At 43.0% G+C, this 18,386-nt stretch overlaps 1 protein-coding gene across 2 annotated transcripts; it reads left to right on the plus strand.

Moving 5' to 3' along the window:
* The first annotated feature begins 257 nt into the window (after positions 1–257).
* On the plus strand, positions 258–2,175 carry mnx1 (motor neuron and pancreas homeobox 1). Of its 2 annotated transcripts, none has more exons than XM_034168239.1 (3): positions 258–856; positions 1,356–1,525; positions 1,843–2,175. In XM_034168239.1, the coding sequence occupies exons 1-3, from the start codon at positions 346–348 to the stop codon at positions 2,128–2,130; spliced, it is 969 nt and encodes a 322-aa protein (XP_034024130.1). In that variant the 5' UTR covers positions 258–345; the 3' UTR covers positions 2,131–2,175. The 2 variants fall into 2 exon arrangements, with proteins under 2 accessions (XP_034024130.1, XP_034024139.1); XM_034168248.1 differs by having other exon boundaries at positions 259–856; positions 1,365–1,525.
* Positions 2,176–18,386: the final 16,211 nt, after the last annotated feature.

Genomic DNA, 18,386 nt, shown 5'->3' on the forward strand with positions numbered 1-18,386 from the left:
ATCTTGTTATAGAGTCATGTTGAATGGTTAAAAATGATCAAAACATCAAAACGTAGTGTTTTTTTTCTGGAATGTTTGTACGTTTGCACCACGTTCACTTTGAGAAATTTACGGTGGCAACAACGACGCAGCTCGGACTCGGAGCTTTGAGGCGCAGTGCGTTGATGCGGGACTTGGGACGGCCCCTCAGACCACTAGACCAATCACCGCACGTGACGGGGATTAAGTGTCGAGCGAAGCTGCTCTCTCACACTCTGGGTATCACAATTTGGGAGAGGTGAAAAAGCGGTACATTGACTTCCTCCTTTAACAGCCACAGCCGAAGCGCCACGGACGCGCGGCCCCATGGAGAAATCCAAAAACTTTCGCATCGACGCGCTTTTAGCAGTCGATACACCCAAAGTGCAAACCTCTCCGCTGGCGCTGGTTACCTCCCTGTCCTCCTCCTCTTCCTCCTCTTCTTCTATCCCCTCGTCTGGGAACGTAGCAGCCGCGGATCTGAGCGCCGGCGCTGACTCTTTACGCGCAGAGACGCCGTCTCCGCCGAGGATTTCCACATGCGGCCTGATCCCCAAACCGGGTTTCCTGAACAGTCCGCACAATATGGTTGGATTACATCCGCAGAACAGCGCAGGGATCCCGGCGCAGGCTCTGTACGGCCACCCCATGTACACGTACTCAGCAGCTGCGCTCGCAGGACAACACCCGGCGCTGTCCTACTCTTACCCACACGGCTCCCATCACCACCACCACACCACCGACCCTATCAAACTGACAGCCAGCACCTTTCAGCTGGACCATTGGCTCCGCGTCTCCACAGCCGGGATGATGCTCCCCAAAATGTCTGATTTTAACTGTGAGTAAATCTGCATTAATTATAACTCAAAACCGGCCGAACGATGCGATAAAGAATATCTGGTTTGTCTTAAAGAGTTTATCTGCTTTTAATGTTTATGCTGCAAATTTTGTTATCCAAATTAAGATTTGTGGTGCTGCACTTAGCCGCTTATGAATAAAAAGGCTGACAGAGTGGTTCCGAAAGGAACTAAAATGGACAGATAATGGACAGTGGGAAAGTGTCAGAGGAGTGTGAAACCCACAGCCGACATGCTATATGTGCTCACCACATACTGCCTTTTTGTTTCAGCTGGTTTTAACAGATTTGTTCCAAATGAAGTGACAAATAGCTTCTCTGTGGACACATTCGTGTGTCAGCCAGAGAGCTTGAAAAAAAACAAAAAAACAACCCGATTTGGACGTTTAATTCTCTATTTTCCAACGCGTATTGAGCGATAAAGCGGCTGTTATGATTGATGTTGCAGCGCAGGGGCACAAGAGAGACCGACTTTGTTTTGGTTTTGCAGCTCAGGCGCAGTCCAACTTGCTTGGCAAGTGTCGAAGACCAAGAACCGCATTCACGAGTCAGCAGCTGCTGGAGCTCGAGCATCAGTTCAAATTGAATAAGTATCTGTCGCGACCCAAGCGCTTCGAAGTGGCTACATCCCTCATGCTGACGGAAACTCAGGTATGTGGCTGCTTTTTGCGCAAAACGATTTCATATATATATATATATATATATATATATATATATATATATATATATATATATATATATATATATATATATATATATATAAAAAGTCTGGCTTCTATGTTGAAAAATGTGTGCGCCTGGCACAATACATTTTCCACAATATTTCATTTTAGTGTACATTGCAAAACACTTTCAGATTGTTTAACGTAAGGAGTTCTATTACGCACTCTTTACGCACGGACGTCCGCCAATTATCATTATTGCAGGTGTTTAAATAAACTAAAACCCTTTTCATTAAATTCTTTCAGGTTAAAATCTGGTTCCAGAACAGACGTATGAAGTGGAAGAGGAGTAAGAAGGCCAAAGAGCAGGCCGCCCAGGAGGCCGAAAAGCAAAAAGGCACCAAAAGCGGCCAAGAGAAATCCGACGGACACGAACAGGTTGATTATCACAGCAAGGCGGACTCAAAAAATGGCAGAATAAGAGATTTTAGGGACAGCGACGACGACGACGACGAAAATTTCATGTACAACTCGTCAGACTGCTCCTCAGACGATGAGAGGAACCATATGAGTGACGTAAGTCCGCAGTCTTGAAGCAGCGGGAGCGCGACGGTGGCATTAGTGACTCCGGGGGGGCTCGATAAAACGCAGTTGCATGTGATTCAACCTGTAAACACCTTCATGGAATAATAATAATAATAATAAAAAAAACATTTAAACTGAGGTCAGTCGACGGTCCTCGTGTTTATGACGCACAGACTGGCAGGTAAAGTGTGACACTGCATGTTTGTTCAGGACGTCACATCCCGCTCCTGCTCTGATCATTTCTCCTCATTAAAGTATCTTAAACATTCTAGAATTCGCTTGTCTGCCCTTGTTTCCTGTGAGGTTATAAAGTGTAACACTAAACCTGATAAAAAATATTATTTTTCTACACTATTTATAGCAGTGCATGCGAAATTACTGTTTGTGCAAACAATGAAATAAAATGTGGGTGCTTTTTTAATGCAGTGCGTTTTGTGCCTTTCAGCGCTTTGATTTACGACTTGCTTGCAGGGCTTGGATGCGGATGTTTTCTCCTTGCTCTGACAGGTTGGGTCATGGGAATTACTCTTAATAGTGCTGTCGGATCTGTGCAAACGTGCAGGAGAGCAAACAGCAAGACACCGGCAGTCAGACGGAGGAAACATTTCACACCACACCAGCAACGGACTGGTATTTAATAAACCTTCTTAAACTGCGCGCTCGGTCTCAACTTGTCTGTCCAAGCATCAGGGTGGGAATCATTTAGCACAATAAACTGAAATTACGAGGGGTTTTTTTTTTGTGTGTGCAAAAGTCGGTACGTTTAATCAAAGCTATAAATTTGCAGAATATATGCTGCAGAATTAGTCAGATCAAAAAGCAAAAATAAATAAATTGACAAATGTCTGCAAAATGTGACAATTCTTCTTTAAAAGGGTGATAAAAACTAGTTTTGTGGATTTTTTTCCCGTTTATTTTACAGATTTTCCCTGAAACAAAAAACAATAAAATATCAAAAGTGGCGGAAGCATGCGATAAAGAATATTTGATTCGTCTTAAAGATTTCATCTGCTTTTAATGTTAATTCTAAGAAATACTGTAATTTGACAAAAAAAAAAAAATTAAAAACTGTCATTGCAGTAATAACCAATTTCAGTTATTTTCCAATATTTTTACAGCACCCCATGTCTATATATTACGGTTTTTTAAACATTGCTTTTCATTTAAGTGATCTTCAAGACACTGAGGTTGTATATGTAACCAGGTTTCAACAATAATTTTATTATTGATCAGCACTGGTCTTGTTTGTCATATACCAGACATACCAAGAATTTTTATTTAATTCGTGATAATTAACCTGATTAGTTTCTTCACTGCAAATATATTTTAAAAATGTTAGAACATTTTAAATAATAATAAAAAAGCCACTTAAAAAGGTAATGATTGAGGGTTTCTCGAGACCTCTGCAGCAGCGATCTCTGGCTGGTGGACTGCATTCTTAATTTTGCCAGAAAAACAAAACAAAAAACAAAAACAAAACCCAAGAACACCCTAATTACTGTGGCAACAAAATGTATGTGCCAAATGTGATCATTATCATATGGCTCATTTTATTTTAAAATTAACTTAGGCATTTGATCAATCAATTTGGATAAAGAGTCAGAGATCTTACAGAAAGAACACATTGTTGTCATTCTGTACCTGCAGTCATCGATGTTGAACCTTAGCAGAGTTGACTGATTATATGGCATTTGTTGGAGGATTACTGAGGGATCTGTTGGTTATCTCAACTATTTGCTTTAGCTTTAGTTGACTAAATCAGAGTTCAGTTGAGGGTCAAGCCCAACCAGAGTAAACCAGGTGAAGCTGACAGCAGCTCTGAATACTGCACAGTGAGTCTATTGATGGCACAATCTTTGCCTCGTACACACCCAGTGCTTAAATTTTGCTGTTGGGTTTTTCATAATTTAAATCAGCCTCTTTAAAAAGCATCAAAATGGTCTTCCAATGTTACCCACCATTCAAACAGCTTAATTACACAGTGCTTTTTTTATTTATTTATTGGCAAAAGTAAGTGGCAACACCCCAGCCTGACCTTGGTGGCTGATTCCTGACCTCAGGACGCACTCTGACCTCAGACTGAGACAGGCCGCACCAATGGAGTTAATTAACAGAAGCAAGTATCAAATGTAACAGAATGACGCTGCTATGCTAACTATGCAGACAGATACTGGTGTCAGTCCGCAAACAGAATAGGTTCGACTGAAGGCCCCGGGTCGTTTCCTCAGAGTGTGTAAACTGTGAATGCACAACACTGTCCTCAGGTTCTTACACATGAAAGAGAAAATATCTACAGCAAAGTACGACATGCAGTACATATAGTTAGAAGTGCACATAAGGTGAGAAAAATCGTGAGAAAATTGAACTGTTGTTGCTTGGGGGCAGAATGATTAACAATATACATCTTCAATACACTAAAAAAAGTCTCACTGGATGAACTCAATTCAATTATGTGTAGGATTTTCACCAAATAAATATATGTAGCTCCAGCTCAAATAAGCACGTCCATGCAAGATAATTTAATTTAATTTAGTCGGGACTACATATATTTATTGGATGGAAATACAAACCAATGAGTCAGTTTTTTGAGTGAGGAGAAATGTGCAAAAGTTTAAATGTGGGTTTTCTGAAATCAACACTGGGTCACAGTTATATATAAAGAATTAAAAATACACATCGAGCCACTGAGATTATTTCAGTAGAGCTGAAATTTCCACTTGTACAGGTGGAGGCCTCTTTAAATTCCTGTTGGTGTTCATTATTAACTAAAGCGAGTAGCTTGTCTGTGCCATCAAAAAACTGGTTTGTTTGACAGAACTAATCAACATATCGTACAATCTAACAGCCCAAGGTGCTCAGTGTAGATCTGAGAAAGAGGATCACAGATTTACACTAGTCAGAAATGTCTTTTGGAATAATTTCTAAACACTTGCAAAAAGATCACGTTTAAATAAAAGGAGCACAACACCCACACCTTATGTTTGACACAATTCAAAATCAAATTCTTTTACCTTCCAAACTCACCCAAAGTCATGCTACAAATGGAAAGTCAGCATGGTTCCATATTAATGTTTGACATTAACTATAGGTGTATCTTGAAGCAGATTCCTCAAAATAATGTTTCTAATGCTGCGTTCAAAATCCTCGGAAGGTCGGAGATTTCAACCTCTAGAGAAAAATTAATTGAACGCTCCGCTGTTCCCGAATTTTTGCTTGGAACATCGTGAGGAAATTGAGCAACCCGAGGTATCTGATATGATGTCAAAGCCATGGCAGCCGCATTTGCGAGGATTGAGACAATGTTACTGTTAAAATTGCATATTTAAAATTAATTTTTGACATTACTGCTATATGTAATATATTCACAATCTATGTTCAATTAGTTAAGTTTATAGCACCACACATCAGCAAAAATGTCAATGATTTCATTTAGTCCAAAAGATAAAGTTAGCCTAGCTCTACTGCGACAGGCTAGGTAGCTGATCCATATTTGTCTCCAAGGTAATCTCATGCACATTTTCTAGAAGTAAGGTGTTTTTTTGTCTGGTCTTTCTGAGCTTCTGAGGGTTCTGAACCAAGCCGCAACACTCAAGCTCGCATTTTGACCCCACCTGTGTCGTTCCTTAACTAGCTGCTTGAGGCTGGCTCCAAGACAACACATTCCCATCAACGTCCATTTTAAAATGTACGACTTTTGAGCAGAAATTAACATGTTTATAGCCTAGTACAAAAACCAATTTGGTCTCTATACTTTCCTCCTCCATGACAACTCTATGGAGGATGATTTTTTTCCCCCCAAACTTCTTAAGATGTTTTAATTAATATAATTCTGTAATGTGCCAATGCACAGAAAAGGGGGTCATTTCTGCTTTTCTGCGTCTCTATAGAAAACCAAAGGGTGACATCATGTAGGCTCTGAACGCAGCATAAATATATCCCCTACATACTGTATAAGCATTGTCTCAATAATTTGACCTTGCTATGCGACCCTGACTTTCAACCATTTTTTTCCTTTTCAAAAGCAAATAACTGTTGTTGGCTGATCTTCATTCACGCCACCAAATTTGTTCCAAATGAGATCAACAATGTTCGACTTCTGTTCACACACACATGGACCCACAGGGCCAAAAACAACACCTCCGCATGTGCTACTGTGCACGTGTGTAACAAGTGGTATAACCACTTTTACCAAGGTCTGGAAGAAGAACCACATTGTTCCTTTCAGCTGAGAGTGAATTGCTTTTGAAGGTCAGGAATAATCCAGGAACCACCAAGTCAAAGACCTGCCATGAACGAGAAGCTGCAGCTACACCGGTGTCACTGTTTACAGACAAGTGAGTTACAAAATCACTTACTAACCAAGATCGCCACCTTGAAGCTCAACTAAAGATTGCAGCTGACCACATGGACAAAGGAAAAAAAAAAACTTTCTGTAAGCATGTTTTATGGTCAGATGAGTCCGAGTGTTTTGCCACAGTGATCAGAGACATGTCTGGAGGACTAAAGGTGTTGATGAGTAAAGGATTCATTGCTTGTTTTTGTCAGTCTGTGTTTGAATTTATTTTGGTATCTTTAATCATTGGTTCCATATCTGAGTGGATGTTTCCTCATCATTCTGTGTTGTTGGCTGTCCTGTTCACACACCAGCATTCACTGGGTAATCACACCTGTTCTATTTTTGCTCTTTATGTCATGATAGTCTTTTTTTTTTTTTTGCAAGTCTTTGTTGATTCATTGTAGATGTTACACATCTTTGGTGGCTTTCATTTTGTCCGCCCATTAACATTCACCACCGTTTTCACTTCATGGTGGTCTTTCGCTCATCATCATGTCTATTCAGTCTGGCTCGAACAGTCCTTTGACTTGATCCTCCTAAACTACAGCACCACTGCGCAGGAATAAATAAATTAACTAAAATCACCATTCATTACCAAATACCTGTGTGCTGTGTCCTGCACTTGGGTTCAATGACCCGTTTCAGTTGACATGTGAAACATTTAACTCCAAGAACACTGTACTAACGGTTATAAGCATGGTGGTGGTAATAGCACCACACTCTGGGGATGTTCTGCTGCTTGTGGATTTGGTGTATTACACAAATGGAAGGAATAATGAAGGAGGACGACTACCTCAGGATTCTTCAGCAAAACTACAAACCTTCAGCTAGACCAGTGTTTCCAAATCCTGGTCCTTGGTAGCCAAAGTGCTGCACATTTTCCATTTGTTCCTGAACTAATCAGAGCTGACAGTCTGACAACAAAATTTGAATGGGAGAAAAACCTGGACATCATCTGTCTATGTGCTGCACATTTCGTACAAGGTAACATTAATGTGTGAAAGGAAAGCTGTTTTTCTGAGAAAGAGACTAAATTTTGATCTATTTGATAGAAAAAAAAATTATCAAGTACATTAGTTGATTTTCAATTAACATAAAAAATTAGCAGTAAAGGAAGGAAAAAGATAAAAGTACATGATCTGATATGTCTCACTGCATATCATACACAACCTATAGCCAGCCTACCATAGCTTCTCTCAGGCATTTGTCTCCCAAAATTCATGATATTTTTAACTTGGACCCATCCACAAACAAACTGCAGGGCTTCCATTAGAATTTTTGGCCACTGAGTCCTGGGACGCAGTAGGTAATGAAAACGTGACTCCTGAGTCCCGCCGCCTCGCACAAGCACCGAATTCAGTGCATAAAGCTGCACATTTCTGGAGCTACTAAAGTGTGCTGCATTGTGCTACACACGGTGGTGTGACCAAGTATGCAATGAAAACAAACTGTGTCAAAGATTATGTAGTTTTATATTTGAAAAAGATAACAGTAAATCCACAATACTTCAGGACACTTGAAACAGGCGTTGGATCTAGTTACTCTTTTTGCACATTCAGAATTGGCTGGAAATTTAGTTGAAGCGGAATAAAGTTATTTCAGATTTGTGTTTTTTTTTTTAATCTATTGTTAAGAGTCACATCTTGAGCCAATTTAATTTAAATATAATACACACTTCATATTTCATTATGTTGTATTTCATGTCATTTGCTGTTATATATTAAGTCATAAATAATGTTTAAAGTGTTAAAAACAAATAATATAGGATGAATATAGCATTTGCCACTATGTTCAAAAATGTACATACAGTAGCTTTAATCTGTGAGCAGCAGAGAACTGCATCAGACACACTAAGACAGTAAATGTAAACTCTTTCATTAAACCTTTTTTTTAAATTTGGATTACAGCTCATTATTCACATTGGAGGAATTCATCTGCAGCCTGTTTATTTATTCTTTGATTAGTTGTTACAATTTGGGCGCCACCTTAAAAATTCTGTCAATTTGAAGATTGATTTTTGTGAAATTACAGCAACAGATTAAGAATCATCATAGGCAGCATCGCTATTCGTTGGCCATCCTACAAGTATTTGTGAAATCCTAATTCATATAAAATGTCAAATTAATAAGTAATGTAATAAGTGGCATGTTCTTAAATGCGCAGTGATTAAACACAAACGTGGTTCGGTATGTTTTGGCTTTTTAAGTCAGCCCATTCCATTTATTCTTCAAAAGTTTCTGGGTGGAGGGGTGCAGGCTGGTTTTGTTCTATGGTGTCCACTCTAGTGGCCTTTACAGATCCGCCTCGTGGAGAAAGGAAACAAGAGTAGCTGACAGCAGCGCAAAGAATGAAACAAAACGCATACGTTATTTTAAAAACTGATTTTTGAACTTTTTCAGTGCGCAGGATAGGATGCACAATGGAAGGGACGCGTGCATTATGCGTTGTGGGAATGACGTATTCTGCGTGACAGAAACACAGTATGTGTATTTTATATACTACATCCAGCCTTGTTGATTTTGTGTCAGGATGGCCTAAGCACAAACCCTCAGAATGGTGATATGCTTTCAAACTTTCAAGTCCATTTTTCAAGTCCTCTGATGTACAGGCGCTAGGTGAAAATAAAACAATTCACAATGGCCATGTGCATAACAATTTTAGTGGAGCAGATAAGTATGATTTTTGGGTAGAATCCTTCAATTGGTGATATAAGCATCAGATTAGGCATGAATGCTCTTCATAAATGAGTGTTTGAGAAAAAACATCCGAGCCACTTATAAAATATGGCGTCCAGGTAGGGGTCAATGAAGAAGTACACGGGCCAAATTTTAAAATGCTCCAATCATATTGAAAAGTATACCATTATTCATCTGATCAGAAGATTCCAAAAATATATAGTTTGGACTACCTGTGACTGAATGTTATGGGTTTATGTGGTTAAAACAAACAAACAAACAAACAAACAAAAAAAAATGGTGACAAAGGTCAATTTCAGTTTGTAACATTTTTAAATTTTAATCCCTGTGTAGTTCTTCAATTGACCCCTACCTGGCCACCAACTGAAAATTCAAGTGCCTAGTCTGCTTTTTCCAAAAGAGCAATGTCTAAGGAGTATTTGTGCTAAACTGGCTTGACTGTTTCAGTTATCTGCTGAAATACAACCCCTGGCAAAAATTATGGAATCACCGGCCTCGGAGGATGTTCATTCAGTTTAATTTTGTAGAAAAAAAAGCAGATCACAGACATGACACAAAACTAAAGTCATTTCAAATGGCAACTTTCTGGCTTTAAGAAACACTATAAGAAATCAAGAAAAAAAGATTGTGGCAGTCAGTAACGGTTACTTTTTTAGACCAAGCAGAGGAAAAAAATATGGAATCACCCTGTAAATTGTCATCCCCCAAATTAACACCTGCATCAAATCAGATCTGCTCGTTGACATTGACCCTATGCCATGACATTGACCCTATGTGTCTTTTTGCAAGGAATGTTTTTGCAGTTTTTGCTCTATGGCAAGATGCATTATCATCTTGAAAAATGATTTCATCATCCCCAAACATCCTTTCAATTGTCCAAAATATCAACATAAACTTGTGCATTTATTGATGATGTAATGACAGCCATCTCCCCAGTGCCTTTACCTGACATGCAGCCCCATATCATCAATGACTGTGGAAATTTACATGTTCTCTTTAGGCAGTCATCTTTATAAATCTCATTGGAAAGGCACCAAACAAAAGTTCCAGCATCATCACCTTGCCCAATGCAGATTCCAGATTCATCACTGAATATGACTTTCATCCAGTCATCCACAGTCCACAATTGCTTTTCCTTAGCCCATTGTAACCTTGTTTTTTTCTGTTTAGGTGTTAATGATGCCTTTCGTTTAGCTTTTCTGTATGTAAATCCCATTTCCTTTAGGCGGTTTCTTACAGTTCAGTCACAGACGTTGACTCCAGTTTCCTCCCATTCGTTCCTCATTTGTTTTGTTGTACATTTTTCGATTTTTGAGACATATTGCTTTAAGTTTGCTGTCTTGATGCTTTGATGTCTTCCTTGGTCTACCACTATGTTTGCCTTTAACAGCCTTCCCATGTTGTTTGTATTTGGTCCAGAGTTTAGACACAGCTGACTGTGAACAACCAACATCTTTTGCAACATTGCGTGATGATTTACTCTCTTTTAAGAGTTTGATAATCCTCTCCTTTGTTTCAATTGACATCTCTCGTGTTGGAGCCATGATTCATGTCAGTCCACTTGGTGCAACAGCTCTCCAAGGTGTGTTCACTCCTTTTTAGATGCAGACTAACGAGCAGATCTGATATGATGCAGGTGTTAGTTTTGGGGATGAAAATTTACAGGGTGATTTCATAATTTTTTCCTCAGAATTGAGTGATTCCATATTTTTTTCCTCTGCTTGGTCTAAAAAAGTAACCGTTACTGACTGCCGCAATCTTTTTTTCTTGATTTCTTATAGTGTTTCTTAAAGCCAGAAAGTTGCCATTTGAAATGACTTTAGTTTTGTGTCATGTCTGTGATCTGCTTTTTTTCTACAAAATTAAACAACTGAATGAACATCCTCCGAGGCCGGTGATTCCATAATTTTTGCCAGGGGTTGTACATGCAGTGAATTGTCACTCTCCAACCATACAAATGATGGCACTGCGTAAGCATCTTAAACACCAATTAATTTCATCTTCATTTCATATTGCGACCATGTTTCACTGCTAAGTCCATCTCTATATCTGTAGTGCTGCCTTGGTGTCTGCTCTTCTTCCCCTCCCCTCTTGTTCCTCCAGGTGCCACAAGACTGAGCTGATTACTGCACCTGTCATCTATCATCTGCACCTGTATTTAAAGCCTGGTTCAGTCACTCCACCTTCTCCAGAAACTCAGTGTCCATCCTGTGCAACCTCTCCTGTAGTCAGCTCCGTTCGTGGCAGCCTGGTCCTGGTTCTCTGCCCTACACTCGTTCTGGTCCATGCCTTTGCCCCCCGACTCCTGCACCTCAACATTCATTTCTGTATCAATATTCTACCTTGTATATTAAACCATTATCTTGTTTTTCCACTCCAGCATTTTTGGGTCCAAATCAGTCATTCCGATTAGACTGCAACAGGAGTTTCTGGCCAACCATGGACCCAGCAAGAGCAGACCCAGTGCAGAAAGCCCTCAGCTCGCAGGGGACATTACTTGGTCATTAACAGCAACAAACACTCATGGATCAGCAGCAGACACTATCCCTCCAAATATCTCAGCTTTGCACTCAGATCTCGGCACTCACCCAATATTTGTCTCAGATCACCTTGGTCCCCGCACCACCACCACCACCCACTCAGCCAGTTCATAGACAACCAGCTACCACACAAGAAACTGTTATATGCCACCCAAACCTTTGTCATTCGACAAATGTGCTGCTTTCCTCATGTAATGTACTCTGTTTTCTCAGCGCCCTTCCTCACACGCTACAGATCAGAGCAAAATCTCATATCTCATTTGTTTATTGAGATGGAAAAGCATTAGCATGGGTAACAGCACGTTGGAATCAGGACTCACTGACAACTGAAAGTTATTTCACATTCATCCAGCAGTTTCAGATGGTCTTTGATCATCCTGTGCACAGGCATGTGACCTCCAATCGGCTTCTGTCCCTCCACCAGGGAAGCCGCAGCATCGTGGACCTTTCAGTTGAATTCCAAGTTCTGCCGGTGGAGTCCAGTTGGAACACTGCAGCGCTGCGTAGTGTGTTTGTTAGTGGTCTAGCCAAAGAGCTTAAGGATAAGCTGGTGGTCCGGGACGAACCCTAAACACTCAATCTCATCAAATTAGCCATCAAAATAGATAACCGGATGAGGGAAAGACAGTGGAAGAAGGGCCAGAGGGCTGAATGCGCGCCTTTCCCTTAGCAACTCAGTCCCGTTCCTTCTTCCTCACGCTCCACTGGTCATGCACTCCCTTCAACCACAGCGTCCCCAGCCGATGAACCTATGCAGCTTGGCAGGGCTCGACTGACATCAGAAGAGTGACAGTGTAGGATCGCGGCCGAGGAGTGCATCTATTGCAGTGCTCGGGGACATATCCTCCATGAATGTCCGATGCGGCCAAAAGACAACTCTCACCTACTGGTGAGCCAAATCCAAGTCACAGGCGAAAAATCTTCACGTACACAAATTCCAGTGACTATTCACTTCCATCACCAATCCGTGTCAGTTCAGGCTCTAGTAGACTCAGGCGGAGGGTAAAGTCCTTGACGCATGTGTGGTTTCCCGAGCTCACATTCTGGTCGTAGAACTTCGCACTTCCATCACAGTCAACGCCCTTGATGACACTAGTCTTCAGGTCACCATGCATCAAACGGTTCCCATCACAATAGTTGTATCAGGCAATCACGTGGAGACTTTTAAGTTTTTTTATTACTCGTCCTCCCTGTTAGTGTTAGGGCACACCTGGGCTCACTTAACACATTCCAGTGATCAAATGGCTGTCCGGGACAATCACCCAGTGGAGCGAAGCCTGCCACCATAGGTGTTTACGATCCTCCATAGTTCCCAGCCAAAGTGCCAGAGTGTCAAACTACCATCCACCACCAGACCTCACCTCCATTCCTGTTAATTATCACGATTTGGCTGAGCTGTTTAGTAAGGATTGGGCTCTTTCTCTCCCCCCACATAGACCTTATGACTGCTCTATCAAGCTACGTCCGGGTGCGTGCCTACCCTCCAGTAGGCTTAATAACCTGGCGTACCCTGAGAGGGAATTGATGGAGCTGTTGTGTGGGCCGCCAGAAGAGGAGGTACTGCTGGCCCACCACCAGAGGGTGCCCTGCCTGAAGTGCGGGCTTCAGGCACGAGAGGGCGCTGCCGCCACGGACACAGCCGGGGATGACAGCTGTCACTCATTATCTCTTGACAGCTGTCACCCATCTACTCTACATCATCTCACTCCATAAAGACCAGACGTCATCTCCACCTCGTTGCAGAGATATCGTACTTCTATGGAGGTAACATTCATTCTCCTGTATTGATTGATTCCAAGTGCTATTGTGTTGCAGCTGTCAACCAGAGGACCGGCGTGGGTCGCGACTGTTTCGTCCTACGTCAGATAAGTGGTACACAGACGCTGCACGAGTGTGTGTTAGAGGTGGAGGTGGCATTCCCACCATTGTTGTTACGGGGTGTACACACACTCACACTTGACTGTCTTTGCTCTTCGCCAGCAGTACCAGATCCGACAGTCGGGGACGGTGATCACCTGGGAATTCGGGACTTGGCGGCTCCAGTATTCACCAGGTTCGGTGGCGGCGGAAATCGTGTGGTTCCGGCTCTTCTCAGGACAGACGTCTTCTATCCTCGAGCCTGCCCACACGTCACCTTTGTGGATTGACTTATCAGATTCTGAGATTGTCTGTATATTCGTTGTGCACCTTCACAACATTAAATTGTTACTTTTTTGGCTCATCTATTGACCATTCATTTGCGCCCCCTGTTGTGGGTCCGTGTCACTACACTTTCACAACAGGAGCAGTACATAGGAGACTCTAGCAGCAGGTCTCATCTGTCCCTTGTCATCTCGCCTTGGGGCTGGCTTCTTTCTTGTCAGCAAGAAGGACAGGACATTACACTCATGCATAGAATTTAGGGGGTTGAATGCCATTACGGTCTGCAACCAGTACCCACTCCCACTCTTGGATTCGGGATTCAACTCCCTGCATGGGGCCACCATATTCACCAAGCTGGTCTTGCACAATGCTCATCATCTCATCAGAGTTGGGGGGGGGGGTTGCCAATAGGGCATTTTGAGTATTTGGTCATGCCCTTCGGCCTTACAAATGCTCCTGCCACATTTCAGGCATTAGTTAATGATGTGTTCCGCGATTTCCTCAACCGGTTCATGCATCTTGGTGACATCCTTATGTTCTCAGATAGCCTTACTGAACACATCCACCATGTCAGATTGATCGTTCAACATCTCCTTGAGAACCGGTTATACGTCAAAGCAGAAAAGTGTGACTTCCGTAGAGACTCCATTTCTCTCCTAGGATTCATTTTTGAGCATAACCAATCAAACCCGATCCTGCCAAAGTCAAAGCAGTAGCTGATTGGCCCACTCCTACCAACATCAAACAACTGCAACAGTTTTTAGGATTCGCCAACTGCTACCGCAGATTTATACATAACTTCAGTCAGGTCACAGCTCCACTCACCAAACTTGCCTCATCCAAGACATCCTTCCATTGGTTACCAACTGCCGAACAAGCTTTCCAGTCACACACCGTTTCTCTCTAGCCCCCATTCTCATTCAGCTGGACCCAGACCACGACTTCATTGTAGAGGTCGATGCCTCAGACATCAGGATCGGGGCCATCCTGTCCCAGTGGGCTGAAGGCGATTAACATCTCTATCCATGTGTGTTTTTCTCCCAACGTCTGTCTCCCGCTGAACTGAATTACAACCGGGAACTCCTGGCGGTCAATGAGGCATTGGAGGAATGTAAGCATTGGCTGGAAGGTAACACCATCGTCCTTATTATTATGAAATGATCACAAAAACCTTCCATCCATCCATCCATTTTCTTCTGCTTATCCTAGGTCGGGTCGCGGGGGCAGCAGCTCAAGCAAAGCCTCTTCACCACGACGGTGAAGAGAGAGCATAAAAACCTTGCTTACCGTAATTTCCGGACTATAGAGTGCACCTGAATATAAGTCACACCGACCAATTTTAAAAAGAAAAAAAAGTACATAATAGGACGCACTTGTCAATAAGCCGCAGGTCTCCACATTGTTTACACAGAAAGATGTTAGACAAAAACATTTTTTAACTTTTAATTATATACATACCGTAAATGTTTTTTTTTTTTCTGAAGGTGTTACCTGTAAATATTGACCAGCACAGCATCCAGTGCGTGCACAGTGGCGCACTTTCTTTACTCCACACGGAGAACTGAGTAACTTTAACTTTTTTTCTTTGTGGATCATGATATAATTTCATCACGTGCATCCAGGATCGCCTGGTGTCTGTAGTAAATGAGACGTTAATGAGGCGCTGTGACTTTTTCAACTTGTGGCACAAAGACAGAGACCCGGTGGGGAGAAGGCTCCGCTGACTGATTTGATGGAGCAAAGTGCTCGATGGACTTTTCTTCAGCCACGACAAGGAATTAAAGTATTTTCAGACATCATTTCCCAAAATCAGGAGGCTTTATGTGGATAATTTTTCTTCAGGACGTGATGATGAATTCACTAAAAGGAACAGGTAAGACTGTATATTTACGCCGCATAAGGACCGCAGCTTTCAGCGAATCAATGGACAGCATCAACTGACGTATTTCGACTTATGAGAAAACCTATAAAAATCCATACATTAGCCGCATCATGGTTTAAGCTGCAGTGTTCAAAGCGTGTGAAAAAAGTAATGGCTTATAGTCCGGAAATTACGGTACATCCAGTCAGATAAAAGATTGAATTCACACCAGGCCAGGTGGTTGCTTTTTTTTTTTTTTTGGACGTTTTAACTTTACAATCACCTACAGACCCGGTGTCGCAGGCCGAACGGTCCGCCCCTAAAAATCGGTCCGCCTTTCACATCTGCGCATGCGTCATTTTGGACCACAGCAGCACGTCTGAGATGGAGTCTCTTCACCCAAAGCAATCAAATGGATTAATGGGATTATTAGCCATCAGATGATAAAGGTAAAACCTCTTAAATCATTCTAAAGTCAGTTTTAAGCAGAAACGAGGCTGTTTTAAGCAGAAACAAGGCAAAATTCAGTGACACTTTGAACTGTCCAACGCACAGTAAATGCATCAGCTAGCAGCTTATTTAGCCGCCGCGCTCTGATCTCTTCCGCCGCCGTTTATTATGAAATAATGCTGAATTTATGTAGAAATGATTGTTGCGCAAAAGCTTCAGATATCTGTTGCTGAGACAGATGATGACTGGTGTGCAGTTTGAAGCAGAAACAAGCTGTTAATCCGTGAACCGTGTCATCGGGGGGCTGACTTTTCGGGGGACTGTTCAGTCTCCGACAGCCGATCAAAGAACAACAAGCCTGACGTCTTATCAAGACAGTTTAGTACAGACAACCAAGCACCACCTCCAGACTGTATCGTCCCTACCAACACGGTGGTAGGATCTCACCTGGGACATTAAACAAGTCGGCTGGGAGGCTCAGCAACACCAACGCCATCCGGATCCAGAAGGAGGACCTCCTGGTCTGCTTTTTGTACCAGCTTCTGTCCGGTCTGCAGTTTAGCCACAGCTCCAAGATCACCTGTCACCCCGAAATCACCCGCACTCTGGAAACTGTTTCCACCACTTCTGGTGGTCCACTATCCTGGTAGATGTGAGGAACTTTGTCCAAGCCTGTACCGACTGTGCCACGGGCAAACCATCTCATCAACCTCCTGCTGGCTTCCTCCATCCACACCCAGCTGCCCCTGGTCTCACATCTGCCTGGACGTCAAACTCAGACTCCCTTGCTCCAACGGAAACAACACCATCCTTACTGTGGTAGACCAGTTCTCCAAGGCAGCACACTTTGTGGCCCTGTGCAATCTGCCATCTGCATGGCATTCCATCGGACATTGTATTGGACTGTGGACCCCAGTTCACCTCCCAAGTCTGGAAGTCTTTCTGTGCCGTGGTGGGGGCCTCAGTTAGTCTTTCATCCGGCTTCCATCCTCAGACTAATGACCAGAAAGAGCGGGCCAACCAAGACCTGGAATCCACCCTCTGGTGTGTGATGTCTTCCCACCCAGCCATGTGAAGTGCCCAGTTGCCATGGGCGGAGTACACCAAGAAGACCCAGATAAGCTCGGCCATGGGAAAAACAGCCCCCACTATTTCCAGCCCAAGAAGAGGATGTGGCCATGCCATCTGTGCATGCCTACCTGTGGCAATGTCGACAGGTGTTGAAGACAGGCTGTTCAGCACTGCACCAAATGAGAGACTGGACCAAGCGCCACTCAGACCGGTATCGAAACCCGGCCCCCCAGTATCACCCGGGTCAGAGGTGCAGTTGTCAGTCAAGGACATCCTGTTAAAGGCAGAAGCTGGCTCCCCGTTACTTTGGTCCTTTTGTGGTCGACCAAGTGCTCAACCCTGTGGTGGCCCGGCTTCATCTGCCCTGTTTTTTATGAATACATCAGTCATTCCACATCTCTTGCCTTAAACCAGTGCACACCCATATATTGTGCCCTCTGGCTGATCCCCCACCTCCCGTCCAGCTCCTGGATGACCATCCAGCCTGGACTGTCTGTTGGATCCCGGATGTGCGATTTTGGGCCAGAGGTTCCAGTATCTGGTGGACTGGGAGAGTTATGGACCTGAGGAGCACACCTGGGTGCTGCAGGGCCTTATCCTGGACCCATCCCTTCTCTGGGACTTCTATCGGGCCCGTCCAGGCCAGCCTGGTGGGTCGCCTGGGAGCTCCCATTGATGGGGTGGTACTGCTATGCTGCCTTGGTGTCTGCTCTGCTTCCCCTCCCTTCCTGTTCCCCCAGGTGAAACAAGACGGAGCTGATTACGCGCACCTGTCATCTATCATCCGCATCTGTGTTTAAAGCCTGGTTCAGTCACTCCACCTTTGCCAGAAACTCTGTGTCTAACCTGTGCATCCTCTCCTGCAGTCAGCTCCATTTGCGGCTGCCTGGTCTCTGGTTCTCTGCTCTACACCTCTTCTGGTCCAGCCTTTGCCTACTGACTCCTGCGCCTCAACATTCATTTCTGTATCAATATTCTACCCTGTACAATAAAGTTATTGTACAAATTATTGTACAATAATCTTGTTTTTCTACTCCAGCTCCCAGCACTTTTAGGTCCAAATCTGTCATTCTAGTTAGAACATAATATCAGCTGTCTCACAAGTTTTGTGATGCTTTTGCAAACTTTTGCCACCTGAGAACATGCCCTTCCACAGTCTCTTCTTTATT

This window comes from Thalassophryne amazonica, chromosome 1, assembly GCF_902500255.1.
Source record: "Thalassophryne amazonica chromosome 1, fThaAma1.1, whole genome shotgun sequence".
NCBI lineage: Eukaryota > Metazoa > Chordata > Actinopteri > Batrachoidiformes > Batrachoididae > Thalassophryne > Thalassophryne amazonica.

Coding starts and splice junctions, on each gene's coding strand:
- mnx1 (XM_034168239.1), top strand. CDS start 346: ATGGAGAAATCCAAAAACTTTCGCATCGACGCGCTTTTAGCAGTCGAT. Junction 857..1,355: donor CAAAATGTCTGATTTTAACT/GTGAGTAAATCT, acceptor GACTTTGTTTTG/GTTTTGCAGCTCAGGCGCAG. Junction 1,526..1,842: donor TCATGCTGACGGAAACTCAG/GTATGTGGCTGC, acceptor AAATTCTTTCAG/GTTAAAATCTGGTTCCAGAA.